The following is a 24,654-nucleotide window of genomic DNA, read 5'->3' as shown; positions in this document are numbered from 1 at the left end:
ACATGCTCTATTATATTATTGTTAGCAATTTCTTTATCGTCCAATTTATCTGGTGTACACGCTTTTATTTTCATTATAAACTTGTTTGTTAGATTATACACAGTTACAGTGGTCTATAATAAATATTAACAGGTTTTATTCAAGCTGTTTAGAATGATTGCGTAGGCTAATTTTTTTAAATGTAAAAAAAAAAAAAAAAAAAAAAAAAAAAAAACATTGGAAAAGAATAACTGTTGTACATTTTTATAAATTTTGTATAATTTCATAGTTTATGCATTATAGTTATAAAAACAAATAAATTTAGCCACTCACATAGAAATCTTAGGCCTTATCCTTTTCTGACAGTTTTAGGGATTTTTAAAAATCCTAAAAAACCTTATTTGTGCTGCAAATAATAATTTCAAATTAATTTGATACTGACCTCTGACATCCTGTGACATGATATTTATTTGAATTTACATAATCTCATGGATGTAACAGTAAATCTGTTCAGCTCACAGATCAAGACTAAGCTGTAATGCAAGCAGAACTTTCACAAATACTTGTAGGTCAATAAAATCATTACAAAACACTTACAAATCATTGAAAGGATTTAATAACACTGTAAAATAATGTCTAATTTGTTAACATTAGCAAATGCATTGATAACACTTTATAATAACTGCACTCATTAGTAAATAGTCAGTTCATGCTTCATAAAGCCTTGTCCCAATATTAATAGTCAGTAGTAAGCAGTTTATAAATACAGCTATAAATAGCTTGTTCTTGGTTTATAAGCACATTTATTAAAAAGGAGAGTAAAGGGTCAGTTATCTTCCTATGAAAAATAAAAATAAACAAACAACAACACAGATTGATACAGAACTCAGAAATGTTATTGTGGATTTATGATAAAATCAGCCTGTAAATGAATTCATTCTCCTCTAAGAAGACATAAGTAGTTCACACCAAACTGTTTTAACATGAAGCCATATACTGAAGATGTTAAATTTCGAAAGGGTTTAGGATACCTTAAATGGTGTGGCCATAGCGATTTATTAAAGTAACATAAAAAAATACAATAGTTATTTTACTATATCTTTAACATTTTTAATTCCAACTCTTCATAATTTTTTATATACGTAGAAGTCATCATTTGAAGGAAGCACAGTAAGTTTCATAGCTTTATCATTTTCAAGAGCCAGCATAAAATTAAAACTATCATAACATATAAATCAAGCTTGCAATTCTTAGTACCAATAATGGCCACCAGATGGAGCTATAGGATTACTTTTAAATAATTATTGTAGAAACAAGTATAATGATTTAAATCATTTATAGAAATCTTTCAAAGAAAAATAATATGAATTTGATGTATTTTACTGATAAAATGACCCTCACTTAATTAGAATAACAAGCTGAAGTATTGTGAACCGTATATTAAGAATAATTCTTTATAGGCTTTATGGACAGATACGTTTTGAGTGACTCTTGAAGGATCAGCACCACATCCTCTTTTACCACTGTTTAAAGAATGTATCGTACAGTACAGGTGCGAATGAATTTTGAATGGCTTGAATGGTTTTGTCGTGGTGATTTTTTGAAATAACAGTAAAAAAGTAACCAGTAAATGTCTTTTATTGTTTTAAAGTGCAGCTTCTAAACACTTTAAAAAATTGTACACATAGAAGACAAGTCATTCTGGGGAAATATGCATAGTTTCATGACTATACAACACTATATGGATGATAGAAAATTAAAAAAACTATCATACATCTGATGTCACTCTGTCCCTCTGTCACTGTGGGTAATGTGTGTGTGTGTGTGTGTGTGTGTGTGTGTTAAGTGAATTAGGTGTGAAACTATCAGGGAGCATTTAGTCTCCAGCGCCAACATTTTACAGAACTGCCACTTTCCTGGAGTCTCAGAATTACAATGTGTCAGGTTCTGAGAGATCTAAGATTCCAAAAAATGATTTAATTAGAATACCATGAAGTATTGTGAAATACTATATATTAAGACTTATATATATATAAGACTATATATAGGCTTTCTGAACCGATTAGAGTGACTCGTGAAGGACCAGCACCACCTCCTCTTGTCCGATGGTTTGAGGAATATATCTTCCAGAATCCGGGATTAAGATTTAGGAGCTCATTTTTATTCCACCTCCTTTCCCGGAAAAGTCTGTGTTGCAGAATTGACTAAAAATTAATCTTCACATTAATTCCTAATTATTTTGCAATTCTTTTTGTCAGTTCTTCTTGACCTGTTTTTTTTTTTCTTCTTCTTTTCTGACCTCATGACCCAGTCAGCATTTTTGTACAATGGTCAAGTCTTAACTTATCCATTTCTGTATTGCATTTGTGTTTGATATTTCTCATGGGTATTTCATAATTTTCGACTTTGAGTTAAAATAGTTTGAGTTAAAACTCTTTTTTAGCGCATTTCATCTGTAAAAGAAAACATGCCTAATAATTCTGCACATGAATATAAGGAGTTTTTCTCTTCCAGCTTTCCTGGACTATTGTATAACACTCATAAATGATTAAATAAAAAATAATGGTAGTTATTAAGATTGATATGGTTTGGAATTGGTAAAATGTGCTTGGAAAAAAATCACAAAACAATGTTTTAATGTTTAAGTTTGGAATATTAACTGACATGAATGAATGCTATATAAATATTGCTCATGTTAACATAATGTTTATAAATGAAATCTTATTGTAAAGTGTTACTATGTATATATATATATATATATTGTTCTGTGAATTTGATTTTAAAGTCTAGATGATTCGGATTAACCCTTTAACTGCCATATCCTTTAAAACCTCACTGCCAGAGGGATATTGTGAATGCATGTGCCCGCTGGGCACAGTTTACCTGATGCCACCGGGGTGGCGATGGCATTGGTGGCTTGAGCCCGCCATCGCTGCTTGCAGCTATATTTATGGTTGTTGTTCTTTAACAAATTCTTTTATTTATATATATATATATATATATATATATATATATATATATATATATATATATATATATATATATATATATATATATATATATATCTAAGAGCTGTTATTATTTGTTATCTGTGCAAATGTTTTAAACCTGCATTACTCTTTGCTCAGTTTATATAACCTTGTTTTGGTCAATTTCTTTTTCTTTTTTTCTGTCATCTTTATATTTTTTATACATTTGATCTTTTCATTCATCTATATAATTTTGCAGATATATTATATATTATATATTATCATTATATAGAATTTTTTCTCTATATAATGAGAATCACTATATACTAATCACTAATCACATGAAATTGGAATGTTTCGAAAAAATTTTTTTTGCTGCTGCTATTTTTAATATCAATAGCAAGTTTGTTATCATCAGCACATGCTAATAACTTCCTCTGTCAACACAATAAATGAGCAACCGGAATTAGATGACAATATCCAGACACAAATGCTTCTGCAATTTGTAAATAGCTCATTAATAGGACTCAACTCAAAGGCTTGTGTAAAATTGGTCAGGAGGTCCTGAACTGTCATCATTCAAGCTCAATGAACATACTGGAGGGACTACATCGTTTCTCGTCCTTGGTTTAACTTTCCTGACATAGCTTTTATTGCAAAATAAATAAGAGACAACCATTAAGTCTCCACTTGGACATCAACAGGACTACAGTTGACATAAGAGTATTGTCGGTGATACATTTATTAATAAATACTATGGTAAATAAAAATAAAAAAGAACAACATCACAGAAAGTTTCTTCAAAATATTATTTTATTTACAACATTTGTGCGTTTGTACATGATAATAATAATGATAATAATACCTGTTTTAAAATGGCAACTGGCATTTACCAACTTCACATCTTAAATATACAGAAAACAAAGTTAAATAAACACTTCGTAAGCTCCCCTACCCCAAAAAAGAACCAAATGCATCTGCACAGTCTCAAGCCACAGAGCAGATGAGTTTGTGTGCTTGTTAGTTTCCAGTCAGCTTCCCATGGATGTGGATCTGTTTGACACTTGTAAACTATGGGCCTTTGAGCTGCTGGTCTTCAATGGGAAGTTTAATTTATGAATCGCTCCCACACCCGATGTCTAAACAGCGAGCACTGGACTGATTGTGGCTAAATATATCTTGTTAAGGAGTTATGGAGTGTCTGGGTACAAGGGACAAGAGGATCAACAAACTATTTAAAGATATAAACAAATCCTAAAAAGACATCGGTGCTTGAAAAGCGATTGATTAAAGCGCATACAATATCATTAGTATTTCAGCACATAATATATGAGACAATGATAAATTATTACAATTAATAATTTGATTTTAAATTAATTTATATACTTGTATACCCATATTATTTGCACAACAACATCATACAGTATAAAATACTCTGGGGGGGAAAAAAAGCGAAAGTCACATACAGCCAAGTATGGTGACCCAAACTCAGAATTCATGCTCTGCATTTAACCCATCCAAAGTGCACACACACAGCAGTGAACAGAGACGCACACACACACTGTGAACACACACCCAGAGCAGTGGGCAGCCATTTATGCTACGGCACCGAGGGAGCAGCTGGGGGTTCGGTGCCTTGCTCAAGGGCACCTAAGTCATGGTATTGCCGGCCCGGGACTCAAACCCACAACCTTAGGGTTAGGAGTCAAACTAAGCACTAGGCCACGACTTCCCACTACATACACTGTATAGTTTTTGTAGTCCTATGTACAGTATTGCTAAAAGTCGCCTAAATAATAATAAAAACAAATAAATTAATCAATAAATAAGCTTTATAATCATTCAAAGCAGCAGACACAATTTGTTCTCCAACAACAGTAAAGTTTATAATAAAATCAGTAATGCAAAGTATTCATCAGGCATGGGAATAATCCTGGCAGAAATTATCAGGCTGAAAAGTCTTGTGAAGGATATCTGTGGGTGGCATGACCTTGCAAGACAGTTTCCATTCATCCTCCTGCCCTAACGGTGATAAGGGTCCAAAAGGAATAGAAGAATGACAGAAGACTACAGGAGGAGAGCGATAGGGAGTAAATTATGTGTCTTTTGTGGGGTCGAAAAGTAGATATGACATATAACTCTCTCATTCCCAGGACTCTGTTGTCTTCCGGCCTCCGTGCAGCTTGGAATTGTCTTTGGTCCTCAAACACATGTTTTTTTGGACCTGACACCTTCTTATCATGGTCGTGCTTAGGGGTTGGAGCATAGCTCACACGGCATGTGGTGCAGGAGGGGGTGATAGCCCCCTGTATCCCTCTTGTTGATGTCATCTGTTGCCAATGGCACGAGGCGGACAACCTGCATCCTTTGTCAACTGCCCCATTCTCATATCTCAGCAGTGACATGCTGAATTGTAAATTAATTCCATAGTAAAATGCACATAAGGTTTCAGTATGGAGAAATGTTACTGAAGCAAAGAGAATGGCAGGATTCAGAGTAATTCTAGATGGTTTGAGACATTTTAGAAGTTCTTTTTCCAGAGTCTCTGTTTCATGATCATATATTTACTGATTTGTTTTTGGGTCTCATTCATTCATTATTGCATGAATTATTTTGTATTTATTCTCACAGGAGTGCTTCTAACAAAATGATTTTGCGTAATTCACAACACATACATATGCACATGAATTTATTATTTACTCTTTTTGAGTTTTCGAAATGATGATTTGAATGCCTGAGGTTACTTATTTGCATAAAACACACCTAAACCATTAATCATACTCCACACAACCTTTCCTTTACAGCCTTTCATCAATCTCAGCAGCAAATGTGCATCCTTAAAACCAGTTCAAAGACAATAACCACCTTTTATACAGACCCAGATTAAAAACTCTCAGTAGCCAGCTGTATATACAGGTTTCTGTTTTTCTACAGAGAAACCCAAATGCTCAAAAATCTGTGTGTATGCAATGCATGAGTAATGAATGAGACCCATTGCCGTAATAGGCCATTTCACATGCTTCTTGTCTCTGGTAGTGTCACTCGACTGACCTTGTGGTGCTTGAGTTCGCTGCCATTACTATGAAATGCCCACTTAGCGAGGGCTTTGCTGACGCAAACGATATGGCCAAGAATGTAACAAGCTGGAGTTGATATAATCTCTAACTTAAACTTCAGTCTTTACTGATAAGAACAGCTCATTTATCCCGGCTGATCTTGAGGCATGTCAAGTGGTTCAATTATTGTCTTATGTTCCACCCAATCCTTATTCAGCAGGAATGAAATGGTCACCATTCCCACTAAATCTTGTATTGTGGCCCCTCGTCACATGGGTCCAGAATTGGCAGATTCCACTGATTTCATGACTCCTGCTAACGCTGTTAAGGTTGGGAGTAAGAGCTTATCCACTGCCATTTGGAAGAAACTTGGTATGAAGGCAATAGACAATAACTGTCTTTTAGCTTCCTTCCAATTCAATCGCTAAGCTTTTGGCCCAGCTTCACCCCACTCCACCAAGTCCATTAAATACTATCTGCATCCACACTTAGCTACCACCATACCTTCATATTTATACTGATATGTCACCACACCTGCATCATCTAGGTAGAGCAGGGAGATGGGATCTAGTTCAGTGGGTACGCAACAAGCCTTGGACACTCTTTGTGGACTTTTCAGACTGACCAATGTTTGCACAATGGCATGTTTTGTAGGTGTAACGTGATTGGTCAAGGGGTACATGCACGTCCCCGTACACTCAAAGGCTTCATAACCGGAGGGAGCTAGGATCCAACTGTCCCAGCCGATGTCTTTGAAGTCCACATAAAGGGAGGTCTTTTTACACTGGTTGCCCTTGGCATTGCGTCGGAATCTAGACGCCGTGTCATAGATGAAGTTGGAGCGCATCTGTAGGAGAGCTTCCTCACTCTGCTCCTCTTTCTCACTCCCATCTTTTTGTCCCATAAGTTCCAGGTCATCCCAGAGACCGTTCAGTTCTAGCTCAAGGTTGTTTTGAACACCCGGCCCAGTGGTCTCATGCTGGATCAGTTCATTCAACTCTCGTTTGTCTCCACGGTGGTCTCTGCTCTGGTCATCAGAAAAGACGATCATTAAGGGTTTGTGTTTGTCCTCAGGGCTAGTGTCAATGTCCATTTCCCCTCCTCTGGTGTTGCCTTCATCCTTACCTTCAGTTGATGTCAAACTCTGGGAGTTCAGACTGGCTATGTGGACCTCCAGCCTGTGGGTGGTGCCATAGTCTGATTTCCACCAAAGTTGCACAGCAGAGGTCATGTCAAAGGATTCCCACCCACTATCTGTACCGTAAACCTGTCGAGACGCCAACTCCACTAGTTCTGTTTCTTCCTCTTGCTTGGTTTGATTTCCTCCCTCAATAATGTCCTCTCCTATTTGCTGACTGCGGTTCATTTCAAGAAGTTTGACTTCATATATGGTAACTTTTCTGTCAACACCAGTGTATTTGTTGCGGTCAGTCTGGACCAAAGTGTACAGTCGGAGCTCAGCTGCGGCAACTCTCTCGTGATGTGGGATAGACACGTTGAAGATAAGAGGGTGTCGCCTCACCCCACCAGGTCCCACATTACATGGGGAAAAGTCTGTAAAGAACAACACACATACAAAAAAATAGGGAATTCAGATTCTCATGTTGTCATTAAATCTACCATAAATAATGCACCAAAAACATCACAATTATATATGTGTGTGTGTGTGTGTGTATATATATATATATATATATATATATATATATATATATATATATATATATATATATATATATATATATATATATATTCAAGATTCAATTCAAGATTCAAGATTTTATTCGTCACATACAAAATTATATATAGCATATATAACCAGCATTGAAATGTGAGTCAGGTCCGCTCCATGGACAGTGCAATTATTAAAGAAAACAACACAGATGAAAATATACATAAAGCTATGTAAGAATGAATTAAAAGTAAACAATAAAAATATAAGAATAAAATATAAAAAATGTATATTGTAGAATTAAATATAGAACGCAAAATAATGTGCATGAGTGTAAACTTTAGTCTTAAATATTAAGATGTACAGGGATGTACAATGTGCATATGTGCATATTATATATATATATACATATATATATATATATATATATATATGTATGTGTATATGTGTGTGTATGTATGTGTGTATATATATATATATGTGTGTGTGTGTGTGTGTGTGTGTGTGTGTGTGTGTGTGTGCGCGCGCATTTGGACAAGATCAACTGTTCTAGACAACATGAAGATTAACTTTAACAACACAAAAATGCATTTTAACATTTCTTTTAATTGTTCAAATAGTTATTCAGATAAATTACATTTGCATCAAAGTGCTATTATTTATAATGATACACACCCAAAAGAGCCAGCTATTATTATATTTTCTCCATTAATTGTACGTAATTCACCAAGCATTAGTATTATATTTTAATTGAGCAAATAGTGCACAACCAAAACTTTTCTAGAATTTTCTAACATTATTCATTGATTATTCATTTACTTTAAAAACAAAGACACCAATAATTTGTCTTTGTATTACATCCACCTAGAAAATAAATTTTATTGCAATCACCATATTTTACATAAACCAACAAAAATGTCCAGAATACAAACAGTTATACAGTCCTTCATGGAAAAGTAAATATGCAGTTACCTTCATTTTTAAAGCTGCGTACAATGTTTGCAGAAGGCATTGCTGTCCGGTCACTGGCAAAGCGGTTATAGAGCTCCAGCATGTATTCAGGGGGATCTACTCTAGTGGCCCCTGGCTGCACAGGGGGGCTGGGTTGTGTCAGGTTAAAAGTGCGTAGAAACTGTCCTTTCAGGGTCTCCAGCAAGCTCTGCATGTCCATCTCACTGTCCTGCTCCAGGAGTAAAGGATCCAGAACCCCTCCATGTCCGTCATCCAACCCTGGAGCGGTGCGGAGTTTCTCGGGGGAGCCGATAGGGCTACTTTGTGTACAGAAAGGCCCCCAGGAAAACAAGAAAAAGGCCAATAATACAGATGTGCTGGATGTACACATAACCAAAAAGTTCTTCCTGCTGCCACCCATGATGTGAGGCAAATGAGGTGTGTATCAGCTATAGGTGCAGAGTTTCACAGGAGCAAAAACTAGATCTATAGATTCAGTGACAAACGACCTTTTTTTGAAGAACTCAACCCTTTCTTCTGGATAAGGTCAATGGTCGCTCCAGTACAGAATGTAGGAAAGAACAGCCGTCGTATGCTGTTTTGTTTCTTATATGTAGCCGCAGAGTAGTCACTGCATTAAGGAGCCTCTATTCCTGACCTCTGAGCATTTATTCTTCTCACCTTTTGATGTCTGAAAAGTTGAGGGTGGTTTCATTACGTGAAAGAGATGTCCCTCTGTGACATATTTTTTCAAATGTTTTTTCCTCTCTCTCCCTCACTCTTACTCTCTGTACTTTCTCTCTCTGACCCTTATCTACAAACTAGGAAGCTCTGCATTTCTAGTGTTCATAGTGTTCCTGTGTGTGTGTGTGTGTGTGTGTGTGTGCGGCCATGTACCGTTATCTTCTTTCTTTTCCTTAATGAGGATTTTGTAAACATTGCTCTGATACGTGCAGAAGCCTCTTCCTATGTTTGGGTGGGTTAGCCAGGGCAGGATTTTGGGTCTAGTGTTTATTTGTTTTTCCCATGATTTCCTATGAATGTCGGGACTTAAGTTTATTGACCATTTCTTTTCGACAAATGTCCGAAGAGTGCCTCCATATCTTAGAACAAGAGGGGATAAATATCTGTGGCGACGGAAATTGAAATGAAATGAGGTTTGAGAGGTTGCAGGATAGACTGAGCCACTTTTTGCCATTGCTGTGCTGTAATCGGTAAATCTGTGACTATCTCCGAGAGGTTTGTAAGCATCAATTGCAATGAAATGAGTACTTAAAGTCAAATACTTCCTCAAGGGAATTTAATAAGTTGTTCAAACTGTGGACAGAAGACTGTAACTTTGACTCTGTAACACAAACAAAATCTACTAAGAATTCTGTGCATGGGATTATTTAGTTTGTTTTCCACTGACTTCTTAAGCATTTTATCATATGTAGGGGTGTGCAGCAGGGTGCCCGCTGAAGAGCTTCTGTGCTTAAGGGGAAAAACAAATCACTCATTCGGAAGTGGAGGGAAGCCCTTATCATCCATTCTGAGGGGCTGTCACAGCTCTGTGGCCAGTGGAAAACGTCTCTAAAGGCTCAGGATGTCAAGTACTTAATAGAGGGACTTCATACAGTGGCATACAATGCTGCAAAACTTTGAGGTAATTATCAGAAGAATGCTTCAGTCAAGAAAAATATCTACTTCCAGTACTTGCCCAAGATCATTTTCAGCCTGTACGATCCAAATCTGTGTTTCCTCTAAACTGGCCCAGGATCTAGAGCAGTTCTCAAACATGTTGACTCCAAGGCTATTCAATAACAATGGCACATATAAATGGACAACAGTACTGCATATTCATATAAAAATGCACATGCTTTGCAGATCTAGAAATCTAACTTTTAAAATTAGGCAAAATAACAGTTTTATATCAATATACATATTAATATAGTTTACTCACCCGATGCTCAAAACCTCTCTGCTGTTATTTTTCCTTGTAATACAAAAATATATTTTTTAAACATGTCCATACTTCAATTGTTTCCATAGACTGTCAAGTGTCTAAAAGAAAAGTTGAAGTATTTCTTTATTTGTGGTTTATTTCCCAAATATGCTGAAGTCGTATTGGTTATACCGATTACAAAATTCAGCACTTATCAAAATGCGTCGACCAAAATTAGTAAAAAATATATAACAAAGGGAATCGGAATTCAGAGTAGGGAGAGAGGGTAGTTTAAGACGAACCGATTTGTCAGTCGCTAGAATGAGAAAGGCTCTGAATAACCCATTTATAAACACGTTTCGCTCGGTTTAGCTGTAAAGCTGTGTTAACAATGAACAGCCATGTAATTTTGCATCACACTACCTTGATGGAAAAAGTAACTGGTTTTAAAATATAGCTGACATTCTGTCAAACTATGGTAGCTGAAAATGTAGTTAGATTCAAATTATCGTTTTTATTGGCTGATTAAAATCAGTACTTACAATAACTACTGACGACTTGGGTCCGAAAAGATTCGAAAAATATTTGTGTATCACAATTCAGTCTGAATCATATGATTCAATCGTTTACGTTTAAAAAAATAAATACAATAATAAATAAAAATTGTGCTAATAAGTCACTTGTTAGCAGCCTATATCATATTTAGTGATATACATGAATACAAAATAAATAAACACACACACACACATACACACACAATTATAAAGAACAGCATGTGCATTGTTCAAAATTTATTTAGTTCCACAGGTAAATACTGGATAGGTATGCACGTGAAATGTTGACCCAGTAATGAGTGGTGTCACATGCTAATGCTCAAGCTCACCCTCTTCCTCTATGTTCTTCCTCACACTCAATCTTTCCTGTATGTAGGAGATTCTCTTGATGACAGTGTTGTTTATCTTTGAAACTGTGGTGCTGCTATGAGCTCAATTTGTGAACAAGAAACATCGGAAAGATCCACTTAAAAGCATCACAGAACAAGCTGGAATCCACACATGAATGACTCACCTGATCATATATTCTCAATATCAGCTTTGTGTTGATTTTGAGCAGCACATTGTCTGAATAAGCCAGCCTGATCGGAAATAGGAAATACCTTCCCTATCATTTAATCAGCATTATGACAGCTGACAGACACAATGGTATCTGGTCTTCTCTTCCTTACGTAATTCCTAGTCTTTTTTACCACTTCCCCTAAAACACACATGGGGTCTCTTGTGTGAATTCTGATCTGAAAGCATTCTTCCCATTTCTCCCTCACACTCTGTCACATTTTATCTCTTCTGACTGCAACCAGACAACAGAAGTGAAGGTGCAGGAAAGAAAAGCCAGATAAAAACTGTTTATTTACTGACAGCAAATTTTTTTTTTGTCCTTTTCACCAAATTGTTCACAGACTCTAATGTAGTCTAGTGCAGTTTTGTGATCACAGAAGCAATAATCATTTTGAACCTCTGTCACAATAGTTTTTAAATGTATCTTTAATAATTAAAGGTGGGCAAGACTTCTCCATGTAGAAAAAACAAACAGATTCAACCGAACTGGCCTTAGTTGGATCGAGGTACTCTCTGGCAGACTAGCTGTCAAGTGCCTTTAAACTCTTTAAAACCAAATCTGATTAGCCTGTTCACTTTTGTTGGCAAGTTATTTTTTGAGATCCATTAGAAAATACTAATTTCAACAAAAAAATTAAATATTCTTCAAAAAGTAGATCAAATCTGTAAATTCTGTACACATACTGTAGCGGTGTTACTTATGTCACATCATAGACAAAATCTGAGATGGACATTACCACTAGCTTTACTTTGAAGACATTAATCAGAGCAGTTCACGGTGTAAAACCTGATGGAGTTGTCCAGATTGCTTGTTTTGTACAGGACTTATCTTGAACTTTGTTCATTTGATCGAGTCACTATGACGGTCCAGCAGTCGGTCTGCTGAGGAATTGTTGAATCTCTCTGTTCAGCTGCTCATTGCGCGTGAGTGCTTCGTCCCTGCTGCGCTCTGCGTTGCGTAGTAAGATCTCTAACGCTGCTTTGCTGCGTCGCTCTGCCTCAAGTGCTGCCTGCAACTCTGTCACTGTAGCACTCAGCTCTTTGTTCTTCTGCTGGAGACTGAAGGTACAAACACATACAGGACTTTATATACAGCCTATACATATGAGGTCAGTAAGACTGATCAAAAGTTAAAGCCATTTATGATGTTATGTTACAAAAGATTTCCATTACAAACTTTCCTTTTCAACTTTCTATTCATCAAAGAATCCTGAAAATAATGATCACCGTTTCCACAAATATATTCAGCAGTTTTCAATATTGATAATAAGAAGAAATGTCACTTGAGCACCACATCTCGTTCAGTGACCACGTTTTTGCTTCGCAGGCTTTTATCCTCACCCTGCTTCATTCTACTACATTAATAAATCATTAGCTTATCCATGAACGTGATTTCTGCACTCAGTCATGGAGTCATCAAACTACAGCTTTGTTTCTTTGTTTAATTTGAATACGTGCACTCTAGTGGCGAAAAACTACATTGTGCCTTTAATAGTTAAAGGGTTAGTTCAACCAATAATCAAAACGATGACATTAATGACTCACCCTCATGTCGTTCCAAACCCGTAAAACCTCTGTTCATCTTCCAAACACAGTTTAAGATATTTTAGATTTAGTCCGAGAGCTCTCTGTCCCTCGATTGAAACTGTGTGTACGGTATACTGTCCATGTCCAGAAAGGTAAGAAAACATCATCAAAGTAGTCCATGTGACATCAGAGGGTCAGTTAGAATTTTTTGAAGCATCGAAAATACATTTTGGTCCAAAAACAGCAAAAACTACGACTTTATTCAGCATTGTCTTCTTTTCCCGGTCTGTTGTGAGATTTCAAAGCACTGCAGTTTAGTGAGATCCGGTTCGTGAACGAATCATTATATGTAACTGGATCTTTTTTTAACCAGTTCAACAAATCGAACTGAATTGTTTTAAACTGTTCGAGTCTCCAAAACACATTAATCCACAAATGACCTAAGCTGTTAACTTTTTTAATGCGGCTGACACTCCCTCTGAGTTCAAACAAACCAATATCCTGGAGTAATTCAATTACTCAAAGTACACTGACTGAACTGCTGTCAAGAGTGAACTGAAGATGAACACCGAGCCGAGCCAGATAATGAACAACAAAAGAGTCAAGAACAGTTTCTGTAAGACGCGTCCGATTCGAGATCTGAGGAGCTGATGATACTGCGCATGTGATTCAGCGTGAAGCAATACGACACACAGAGCGTCTAAACTGAACTGATTCTTTTGGTGATTGATTCTGAACTGATTCTGTGCTAATGCTATGAGCGCGGGTAAACCATAGGCTTGAATGAAGGGCAAACATTGCAAATGTCGTCATTACGTTGAGCGCAAAAGAACCTGTGAACAGTTTTCTTCAACCGGTTTATTGAATCGAACTGTCCGAAAGAACTACTGGTGTTGGACTACTTTTGATGATGTTTTTCTTACCTTTCTGGACATGGACAGTATACCGTACACACAGCTTCAATGGAGGGACTGAGAGCTCTCGGACTAAATCTAAAATATCTTAAACTGTGTCCCGAAGATGAACGGAGGTCTCACGGGTTAGGAACGACATGAGGGTGAGTCATTAATGACATAATTTTGATTATTGGGTGAACTAACCCTTTAACAGTTTTTTTAAATTGTAATATTTTTTCACAAAATTAGTTTTTACTGTATTTTTATTCATATAAATGCAGCTTTGGTGAGCATAAGTGATCCTTAACAAACTCTTCTAATTAATGCATGGCAAAATATGAACACAGGTACACTTGTATTGGGCCATACCTGTTGATGATAGCTGAGTCTGTGTTTTCTGGTTGAGCTGCACTGATTTTCTGTAGAGCTGGTGCTGAAGGTGCCGCTGGCTTCTCCCTGCTCACAGCTGCCGCACTCACTTCGTTTCTCAGCCGAGGTTGGGGCAAGGGCGTTGTGATCTGTGCCTGTGTTATTTGAGCATCTATCTGTTTGTCTACAACATCGCTGGCTGTCTTATGCAAGCCTGTGTCCTCTGTGTCCTTGTGTCCTTCAACTTTTTCCTTTTCACTTTTCTGCCCACCAGAAAATAGTGTCACGTTCTGCAGGTCGAGTAACTTAAATATGTCCTCTGAGAATGTTTTCTCTTCGTTCTCATTAAAGCTCTCCTGCAACTTGCACCATGAAGGCTCGCGGACTGTTTTTCCCACTGACAGACAGCCCAAGCTAGGTAGAGTTTGAGTCCTTTTTCTGGGGCTGTCGGGCCACATGTCGGGTGTAGATGAAAATGGAGAGGTAGGAGAAAGAGGGGTGCCTTCTGACCCTGTCTCAGATGACCACAGGTCCTTCCTCTCTTCCTCAAGTGTGTCCATTTCCTCTTCCTCAGGAGATTCAGACAGGGAGGACACCTCACACTTTGAGAGAAGAGTGGTACGATCAGTTAAGAGATACAGGTGTGAAAGTTATGCAGTGACAGCTCCAAAAAAAAAAATCCACAACCTTGGCAAACAGTAAGTGTGTCTTCATTAAATATGACTGTATTCTCATTTTGAAGCCTACAAACAAAAACCTTTTCAAAAACCTATTTTGATCGTTTTATATATATATATATATTACAAATTACATTACAAATAATGTGCCTTCTAAATTCTTAAATTCTCTAAACAATATGTACAAATTTTCTAGCTGAATAATTTAAAACTAATAAAATATTTCAGAATTTTTAAATGTCCTTACCAAATTAATTTTTTTAAGTAAGGGCATTTTAAAAAGACATCAATACTTTTATTCAGTAAAGACACATTAAATTGGTCAAACATGACAGTAAAGACATTTATAATGTTGCAAAAATGTTTTATTTTAAATAAATTCCTTTAATCAGCATATTAAAGGGATTTCTAAAGCATCGTGTGACTGAGATTGGAGTAATGTTCCATGATTTTGTTATTTTAGATTTCTCCAGGCCTATAAATAGTGATTTTAAAATCGTCTGATATTTGCAAGTTTTCCATGGATGTATGTGTTTATTTTACGTGATCGGTACCTCTGCAGACTCCCAGCCCACAAAACTGCGAGGGTTACTGTTCTTCTTGCTTTTGTTTTTCTTGTTCGGAAGAGGAGATGGCTGCTTGTCTTTAGAGGGTGGGAAAAGCAGCTCATGGTGTCTGATCATCACCGTCATTACCTTCTGTATCATGGGAGTTCCTGTGTGTGTGAGGAGAGAACAATTATCATCGCTATAATGTGTTAACCATAAACCCTTGAAATCTCATTCTTACTCATTGGAGTTCAGATTAAATTCCCCATAAACAACCAGTCAACCAATCTTTTACTGTCTGACATTAAAACAGGACGTTATGGGTGTGATTTGTAAAAGGATTTGGTTTTGAATATAGCCAATAGCATTTAGTTTAAACCATATTACCCAACAGTTGAACTACTAAATATATAGTATGAAAAGTTTAGTGCAGAAAAAGTAGTATGCTAGTATGCCATGATATGCTTCTTGCTTTTGCAAGGGATATTTTCATTCTAGAGAGCATTTCGTTGGACAAAAATGCTTATAATTGAAGCAAGGGATTTCATTAATATTTTTGGTTCATTTTTTCCAGAAAATTGTCTGCTTAATATGTTTAGGTATATTTAAACAGACATGGACTAAAAGACACAACATTTTTAATTTATGAGGTATTTTAAAAACAATATACAGTAAATGACATAGAACATGTTTTGTATGTCTTGGGATGATAAATGACCTTTCATCATACTGATGGCATCCTCCACTTGTGGCTTGAACAGGTTCACTCCCATCACCGTGGCCAGATTCTCAACACTCATCTTATTCACCTTTGAGTTCTGCTGGACCTCAAAAAGGAATCTGCGGGAATAAATACGGATATACCAGTGTTAGCCTTCCACAGCTTGCTTTTGCTCCTATCAGTGTCTGATCCTTTTTCGTTCTTATAGGGACTTGTACCTGCAGATGTAACTCAGGAGGTTGTAGTTCACTTTTGGCAGAAGGCTGATTTGTTCCTCCAGCTTTTCTTTGCCCTGGGATTGATCAGATTGCAGTTAGTCAAAGAATCATTACTCTTCTGATGTACTCTTTGTGAATGCGGTTCTCACAGCTGCAGTGGCGGCATCCAGCATCAGAGTGCTGTCAAGAAAGTCCTGATATTGAGTCCAGGGCACAACAGGTTCTGGAAGCTCTCTGAGGTACAACTTAAGTAATGACGCCACCGTGTGGACATCAGTGTCACTGCAGGCAGAAGGAATGAACAAATCGAGTAAAAAAAATGTTTAATTGTGTCATTACAGTCTATTCATCATCTTTGCAATCAGAAAGGATGAAGATGAAATGCACAAACATTTGCTTGTCAAATAGATACGTGCGTGTGTTGAATGGCAAGATCTCTGTTAGACGGGACAGGATGTGGCTAAGCCACAGATCACCAGGTTCCTCTGAAATAGTCTGCTTTTGTATTTCTCTTTCGCTATCTCGCATGCTTTTGCATGTTCTTTCTCTCTCTCTCTCAAACACATGCATCTAGTTCAAACTTTCTGGGTCAAACTCTTTACCTATTCTACTTCCTCAAAACAGCAATGAAGACTTCAGTGTCTATAAATTCACCATAAATGGTCATGGAGAGTGTGGTTATCCGATTAAAAGCCCAATTTGCATGCAAACTTTAAAGAACATTGCATGGTCACAAAATCAGGTACAAAAAGTCAAATTACAATTAAATCATTAAGGAGATTATGGATATTTCTTGACTGTTGTGCATTTATTTAATTATTTCATTTAATGCTTCTCTTCACCAAATGTAGTGAAGAGGATTCTGAAGTTATTGCAAACAAGTTATATGAATAACTTTTTTTTTTTTTTAAAGTCCGGGATCAGTATCATTTTTTACTAACATTTATTTTAATACATTTTAATACAAACGTGAATGTAAAGATATTTGTACAATGATTCATTTATTTCTAACAAATATCAAAGAATCCTGTTTCCACAAAAATATTAAGCAGTCCAACTGGTTTCGACATTAATAATAATAGGACATGTTTCTTGAGCAGCAAATCAGCATATTACAGTTTTTTTTTTTTTTTTTTTTTTTTTTTTAACTACAGTGAGCACTACTGGAGCTACATGTGCAAAACTCTAACTACAGTCTGCACTAGCAACAGTCACCTGAGCTAAACCGTTTACATCACCTGCAAAACTCATTCCAAGTAACACAACTCTTAACACATGGCTCAAAACAGGCTCAGTGCAGCCAAACACTACACACAACCCTAACTGAGATAACACACACCGTCACTCAGAACACACCGAGAGGAAAAACACTTGCATCAAACACCAATACAGAAAATACTCACTTTTCACTTTTACAGTTTGAACAATTTCAGTGACTTCATACAAAGTAATATTTTCTTCAAAGAAAGGAGTGACATTCTTTCACATGATTTATTTACATTTTTAGAACATAACAATTATATTAGGTAAATGAAAATGAGCAATTTGCTTCAATAGTCTGTAGAAATTTATGGAATTACAGTAATGAGAAAAAAAAAGGTAGAAACTAAAAGAACATACTGTAATTTGAACAAATAATTTTCAGGGCTAATCCTGAAATTGCAATCAGCAGTGTTTGAAAGGTATAAGGCTGAAATCTATTCTTATTTTGAATGTGTGGTTCACAGTTTTGACAGCAGTGTGTTAGCATTTGAACAAGGTGCTGTAAATCCACAGTGTTGTACAGGTTGTGGTTAAAGTCATGGGATAAGTGTGTAGAGTTTTGAAAACTGTGTTCAAGCAATGAAAAACGAACTAGAGTTTGGTCCACATGAACTGCTGCTGTGCAGACTGTAGTTAGAGTTTTGCACATGTGACTCCAGTTGTGCCCACTGTCGTTTAGCAATCGCAAAAAACTGTAAAATCATTTCTGAAGCATCATGTGGTACTGAAGACTGGAGTAATAATGCTGAAAATTCAGCTTTGCCATCTGAGGACTAAATTATTATTTAAAATATATTAAAACATATATAATAAAATTGTAATATACAGTAAGTAGACATTCAAAAGGCCCTTTTTACCGCCGCGGCATTTGTAAAGTGCATTTGCAGCTTTTGACCACTGAGTGTGTGTGTGTATATATACGCACCCACTCTTTTTTATATATATATATATATATATATATATATATATATATATATATATATATATATATATATATATATATATATAAAAATAGTATTTCACGATATTTTAGTTTTTACTGTATTTTGTACCATACTATACTTTATTTGATCAAATAAATGCAGCCTTGGTGAGCATAAGTGATTTTTTTCAAAAACATTAAAAAACTCGTAACAGACTCCATAAGTCTGAATGGTAGTGTGCTGTGGTAATATCATCATATTCTTTGAAGTTCTTTTTAAATGCCATAGCACATGAATGAATTGAGTGGTACATATCAGTATTACCATTGCATGCCATTACTGGACTATAGTACCATCACAATACTTTCTGTAAACAACATGCTTTATTCAGATCAGTTCTCTACCCCATCCTTGAGTCGTTTCACACAGATTTACACATGTGAAGCTTTACCTGGGGAATGAGGGTCTCTCTCCGGCATCAAAGGCCTCTCTGAACTGTTTGACCTGGTTGTCCTGTCCTGGCAGGCGAAAGATGCCCTCCTCGATCAGACCGTGTTCTCGGATGAATTCAGCACACTTCTCCACCAGGATGGGCACGAGACGTGAACCAAATTTCTTCTCATATACCATGATGTCTGAAAGGCTCTTCCCAAATACTTTGGAGAGAGAAACATAACAATTTGATTGAATTGCAGTGGCAGTCTATGAAGTCATAACATTATGAATAAGACAGCCTTCTGGATATTATACATTATAGTGTGATACAATACAGCAAAGTTATAATAAACAAGAAACATTCTTACAGTGATTATTATTAGAACCTCCTCAGTCTATAACATATTTACTGTATATTGTTTATTTGTATGGTGAATGAGATACCTCCACTGGACCGTGATCCGATGGCTTTGCGAATGGAGCGCACCCACTCTTCCATCTCGCTCTGACTCGTCGCCATGAGAACATCCCGCTCCCGATCTGTATTGCTACCTGCAGCATCAGGGACACAACAGCTGTAGGATTTTACCCTCCAACATAATACAGTAGTAGCCCATGATACTGTATCTTACACTATACAATATAAACAAATAAATAAAAATACTTACCTGGGATAATCTCAAATAGGAATTTATCATCTGCATTTGATGGCAGCTCATTAACTTGGCATGAGAACAAAGGTATAGTTCCCTGAGATCAGAATGATACAAAAGGGAATAGTTGCTGAGTGGAAAAATATTTAGTAATATTTAGCCTTGATGAAATATTGTAAATAAATACTAGTAAATAAATGAAGTAGAGCAGTAGATAAAATTGTCATAAATATAATAATAATAATAAATATCAGAATGAAAATATAGAAATAAAAGGAAATTTCACTTTAATAGGGGAAATGAGCATGCACAATTTCACTTAAAAAAAAAAAACATTAGGTTATTCGTTTTGAATGTCGCTAACGTTTTAGAAATATTTATATGACGTTCAGATAGAAAAGTCTAAGACCACACACAAAATCTAAAACTCAAGAAAATTTATATTAAACCTGAAAACAAACAAAAGAAAATGATTTTGAAAAAAAAAAAAATAGAAGAAAATATTACAATTAAAAATAATGAGCAAATATAAACAATTCTGGATAACATGAATATCACATGACCAAATACCTGAAAAAAAAAACCTAAATTAAAATTTTCATGACAGGCCTGGCATTGAAAAATAAAATATTCAAAAACCAAGGAAAGAACAAAAAGAAGGATATTAAGAGAGAGAGAATTCCTGCATTAAAAATAACAAAAAAATGGTTATTTTTGTAATGTTTCTATTGCTCATGCTTGCTTCTGTCTCCTACCTGGACGGCGCTCTCTCTGTCATCTTTATGGTATGTAAGGACATTTCCTCTCAGCACAAAGAAACGCAGCTGCCAGTTCTTTACGATGGATCTCTGCTTCTTCAGCCAACCTGTCTTCAGAGGTTTCTCCATGGATCTCTTTAAACCAGTGTGAGTGGATCCAGGGCTACCTTCCCCTGGCATAACACTCTTGGAGCGAGCTGAGGTGGAAACCGATAAAAAGCAGGCATAAGACACAAACACGTCGAGTCTGAGATTGCTGAAAATCCTGTCACTGAACTTATTCTATTTTTATATCATGAGAACATCATGAATATATTGTTGTGATGACAGTAGGTAACTGTCTGAACCTAATAGCTTCCTGCATGACAGATATATGCAGACTGGCTGTGATTGTCCTAATGCTGAAGAAAATGTCCTGCTGTGACTTTAGGGTGGTGAAAAGATCAGTTCTGACAGGAACAATACCATGCACTTAAGCAGAAACAACTTTCGATGTTACTGTGCAATGGATTGTTTGATAGGTCAAAAGGGTATTATTGGATTTTGACTCTTTGCCACATGAGTTTGAGAAGTGAAACATCAAAGAGAAACATTTTATTGTTCAGAGACTTCACTTTTATACATTGAGAGATCTAATAAAGTTCTCAGTTATGTTTCATTCAAGAATCAGCCTGCATGGTTTTAGATGTTTATGTATAGAAATCTAAATAAAATAGAAATAACAAAAACACAAGTTAACATACTATAGGTGCACAGAGCTTTAAAGATTTAAGTGAATGTAGCTTGAACAATTCAAGATATGATTTAAACCTGGAAATAAACCTAAAATAAAAAAAGTAAGATTCAAGATCACATGATCATTAGGTTTTATACAAACTTATAGTTGATCACATGCTGTCAAAGTATAAAAGGAACAAACCAAATATTTAAAAATAAGCATACTTTGACAAATGTACAGTGTACAGATCTTTAATATTTATGTGGATATTTGGTTTAAAAAAAAAAAAAAGGTGGTTTGCTTGTTTAAGCAGGTCTTATGGCCTGGTCAAACTGGTTTGTTTGACGGTTTTAGAGTGGTTTGGGACACTTTTCCACTGGTCAGGCTCAGACCAGATGACTGCAAGGGTGAACCAGGTCTTACACCAGCTAAGACCAGCAAAACATGACTAGCATTTGTATGTTTTCTTTTGTTTTTTTTTGTGCGTGTGATTTTGTTTTCTGGTGGGATAATCCATAGCAAAGGGAGGGTGGAGTAGAGACCCCTGTGATTGAGAGATATGAAACACGGAGAAGTTCAGAGAGGCAGAAACTAAGAAAATGATATAAGCATCCCAATCAGCCCCACATGGAAAGAACCTATATGTGGATATATGCGCATATATGAAACCCATATGCAGTGTATATGCACATATACAGTATGTTGCATGTATGCACATATATGATAATATATATGCTGCATATTTGCGTATATATACTGCATATATGCTCAATATATGCGTATATATGCCACATATAGGCAAAATTTAGGCGCATATATGTGCATATACAGGAAATATAGGTCTCCTGTATTGCTTCTTCATATCCACATAAAAACCCTAGTATACATACAAGATATTTCTTCTATATAGCTAATGTACATATATGTACACATATGTGTATATATATATGTGCATATATGTACATATAATAAAGGAAAACCGCCAATTTTATGTCACATATATTAAAAACCTATATCAAAACCTATATTGAAACATATATGTTTATATAGGTTTTTTCCATGTGGGGCTGCTTAGTGAAGCCCCAACTTTGAGAAGAAAGCATCTACAACAAATATATCTCTAGAAGCAACAAATCACCCAATATCTAATTGACAAAAAACAGTGTCACAGTGATTTAAGTAGCCTAGCGGTTTTTTTTAAAGTCACATTTTCTATAACCCATTGAGATCAGAGGAAAAGGCTAGAGAGAGATCTAAGATAAACAGGAAGTTACAAGCTCATCAGCTACAGGAAGTAGCATTTTGAAAGATCCCCACCTAACGCCAGCCTCTTTGATCTGTTTTGAAAAGATCTTCCCTGATCACTGTTCTCTCTCCTGGACCACAGGCCCACACACAGTCCCGGGCTTCAGACCTCACCCATTTCAATGACACACGCTGGGATCAGGGGAAGGGAAGAGAGTAGGTTCAAGCTCCCAAAGAATTATCAAGGAGATCATAGCAGAGATGTAAGAAGCTGTTTGCCTCAGGCTTAAGTTTGTGACATTAGTAAAGGAACTGTTGATCATTTCCATTCAGCAAAACAGCTCTGCATAAAAATGTCTTGGCAGACTTTCATTAAAATAATTGGCTAATAATAAATGGCTAATAATAAATGGCTGGTAACTTAAATGGCTGATATTAAATTTGTTAAAATCTAAATAGTTTAAATAAATAAAACTGTAATAGCTTAAAACTATCATTTTAAAAGGTACAAGTGAACTTAGGCAAGGCCCGTTCATTTATATAGCACATATCATACACATGGTAATTCAAAGTGCTTCACATTAAAGGAAGTAAATCACCACATTAAAACAAGGAATTTAACATGATTTAAAAAAAAAAAAATTAATTAAAAACAATTAAAAATAGAAAATGATTATACATATAAAATACAGTGAAATAAGTAGCACAGTTCTCATTCAGTAAATGCACAGCTAAACAGATGAGGTTTTTTAGCAATTCTGATCTTTTCTGAAAGCTTATTCCAACTGTAGGTGGCATAATAACTAAAGGCGGACTCCCCTTGTTTTGTGTGAACCCTTGGTATTTCTAACTGACTTGATCCTAATGATCTGAGTGCTCTGTTAGATTTATATTCAGTGAACATATCTTTAAATGAGTAAAAGTACTTTAAAATCAATCCTAAATGTAACTGGAAGCCAGTGTAAGGACCTGAGGACTGGTGTGATATGCTCAGATTTTCTGGTTCTAGTCACAATCCTGGCAGCAGCGTTCTGGATGAGCTGCAGCTGTTTAATGGTCTTTTTGAGGAAAGGCCGGTGACGAGCCCATTACGATAGTCCACCCTGCTGGTGATAAAGGCATGAACAAGTTTCTCCAAGTCTTGACTGGAAACAAAACATCTAATTCTTGCAATGTTTTTTAAATGATAGTATGCTGATTTAGTTACTGCTTTGACATGACTACTGACACTAAGGTCTGTCTCCAGAATCACACCAAGATTCCTAATTTTGAGAGTATAAATTATTAATTTGTTTGTATTTTTTAATTATTAATACTTTTACAAATTCAAAGTGAGTGTTAGATGATGGCAAAAGTAACCTTAAATGCAAAAATAGGGGAAATGACCATGCTATAGATTAGATTATATTAAATATTAAAGCTTGTATAATAAAATCAAAACAACAGTAATAAAATGAAATTAATAATAGCTCCAGAATTGAAAGAGTGGTCCAATGCAATGCTAGAAATCACATCTTATGAATCAATGCTTAATCGAATAAATGGTGTTAGAGAAGAGGGGTTGTCTTCCTGGGAAGATCCCTAGACATATATCTCAAAATTAATAGACAACTATTTTATGTTCATTCTTGCACTGTATTGTATTTCATGGTCAAAATGTGCCTGTAAAAATGTGTATATAAATGTGTAAATAAATAAATAAATATTAATGATAATAAAAAAACTCTAGAATACCAGTATATATATATATATATATATATATATATATATATATATATATATATATATATATATATATATATATATATATATATATATATATATATATATATATATATATATATATATATATATATATATATATGGAAAAAATAATACCAATACTGTGCAACCCTAGTTGTGAACACTGTTGTTGCTGACTTTAAGAAATTAGGCTTTACTAAAAGATGCTTTGAATAAATAATGTCAGCAAAATATTAAGTAACAATACACTTTATATAATAAGAGCAATGTGAAGCCATCAGAAAATGATCAGATGGT

At 35.6% G+C, this 24,654-nt stretch overlaps 2 protein-coding genes across 2 annotated transcripts; both read right to left on the bottom strand.

Annotated features, from left to right (window-relative positions):
* Positions 1-5,850: 5,850 nt before the first annotated feature.
* LOC113098779 (bone morphogenetic protein 10-like) lies at positions 5,851-9,096 on the bottom strand. The gene is made up of 2 exons (XM_026263858.1): positions 8,646-9,096; positions 5,851-7,558 (listed from the first exon to the last, which is right to left on the bottom strand). The coding sequence occupies exons 1-2, from the start codon at positions 9,043-9,045 to the stop codon at positions 6,477-6,479; spliced, it is 1,482 nt and encodes a 493-aa protein (XP_026119643.1). The 5' UTR covers positions 9,046-9,096; the 3' UTR covers positions 5,851-6,476.
* Positions 9,097-11,330: 2,234 nt separating this feature from the next.
* LOC113098777 (rho GTPase-activating protein 25-like) lies at positions 11,331-21,039 on the bottom strand. Its single transcript, XM_026263856.1, has 10 exons — positions 20,649-21,039; positions 19,909-19,990; positions 19,685-19,792; positions 19,257-19,461; positions 16,769-16,901; positions 16,620-16,693; positions 16,399-16,520; positions 15,687-15,847; positions 14,456-15,057; positions 11,331-12,722 (listed from the first exon to the last, which is right to left on the bottom strand). The coding sequence occupies exons 1-10, from the start codon at positions 20,829-20,831 to the stop codon at positions 12,521-12,523; spliced, it is 1,872 nt and encodes a 623-aa protein (XP_026119641.1). The 5' UTR covers positions 20,832-21,039; the 3' UTR covers positions 11,331-12,520.
* Between the last annotated feature and the right edge of the window lie 3,615 nt (positions 21,040-24,654).

Source organism: Carassius auratus, unplaced genomic scaffold (genome assembly GCF_003368295.1).
Source record: "Carassius auratus strain Wakin unplaced genomic scaffold, ASM336829v1 scaf_tig00216649, whole genome shotgun sequence".
Lineage (NCBI taxonomy): Eukaryota > Metazoa > Chordata > Actinopteri > Cypriniformes > Cyprinidae > Carassius > Carassius auratus.
Note: the sequence above shows the minus strand (reverse complement) of the source record. Positions and strands in the feature narration are given on the sequence as shown.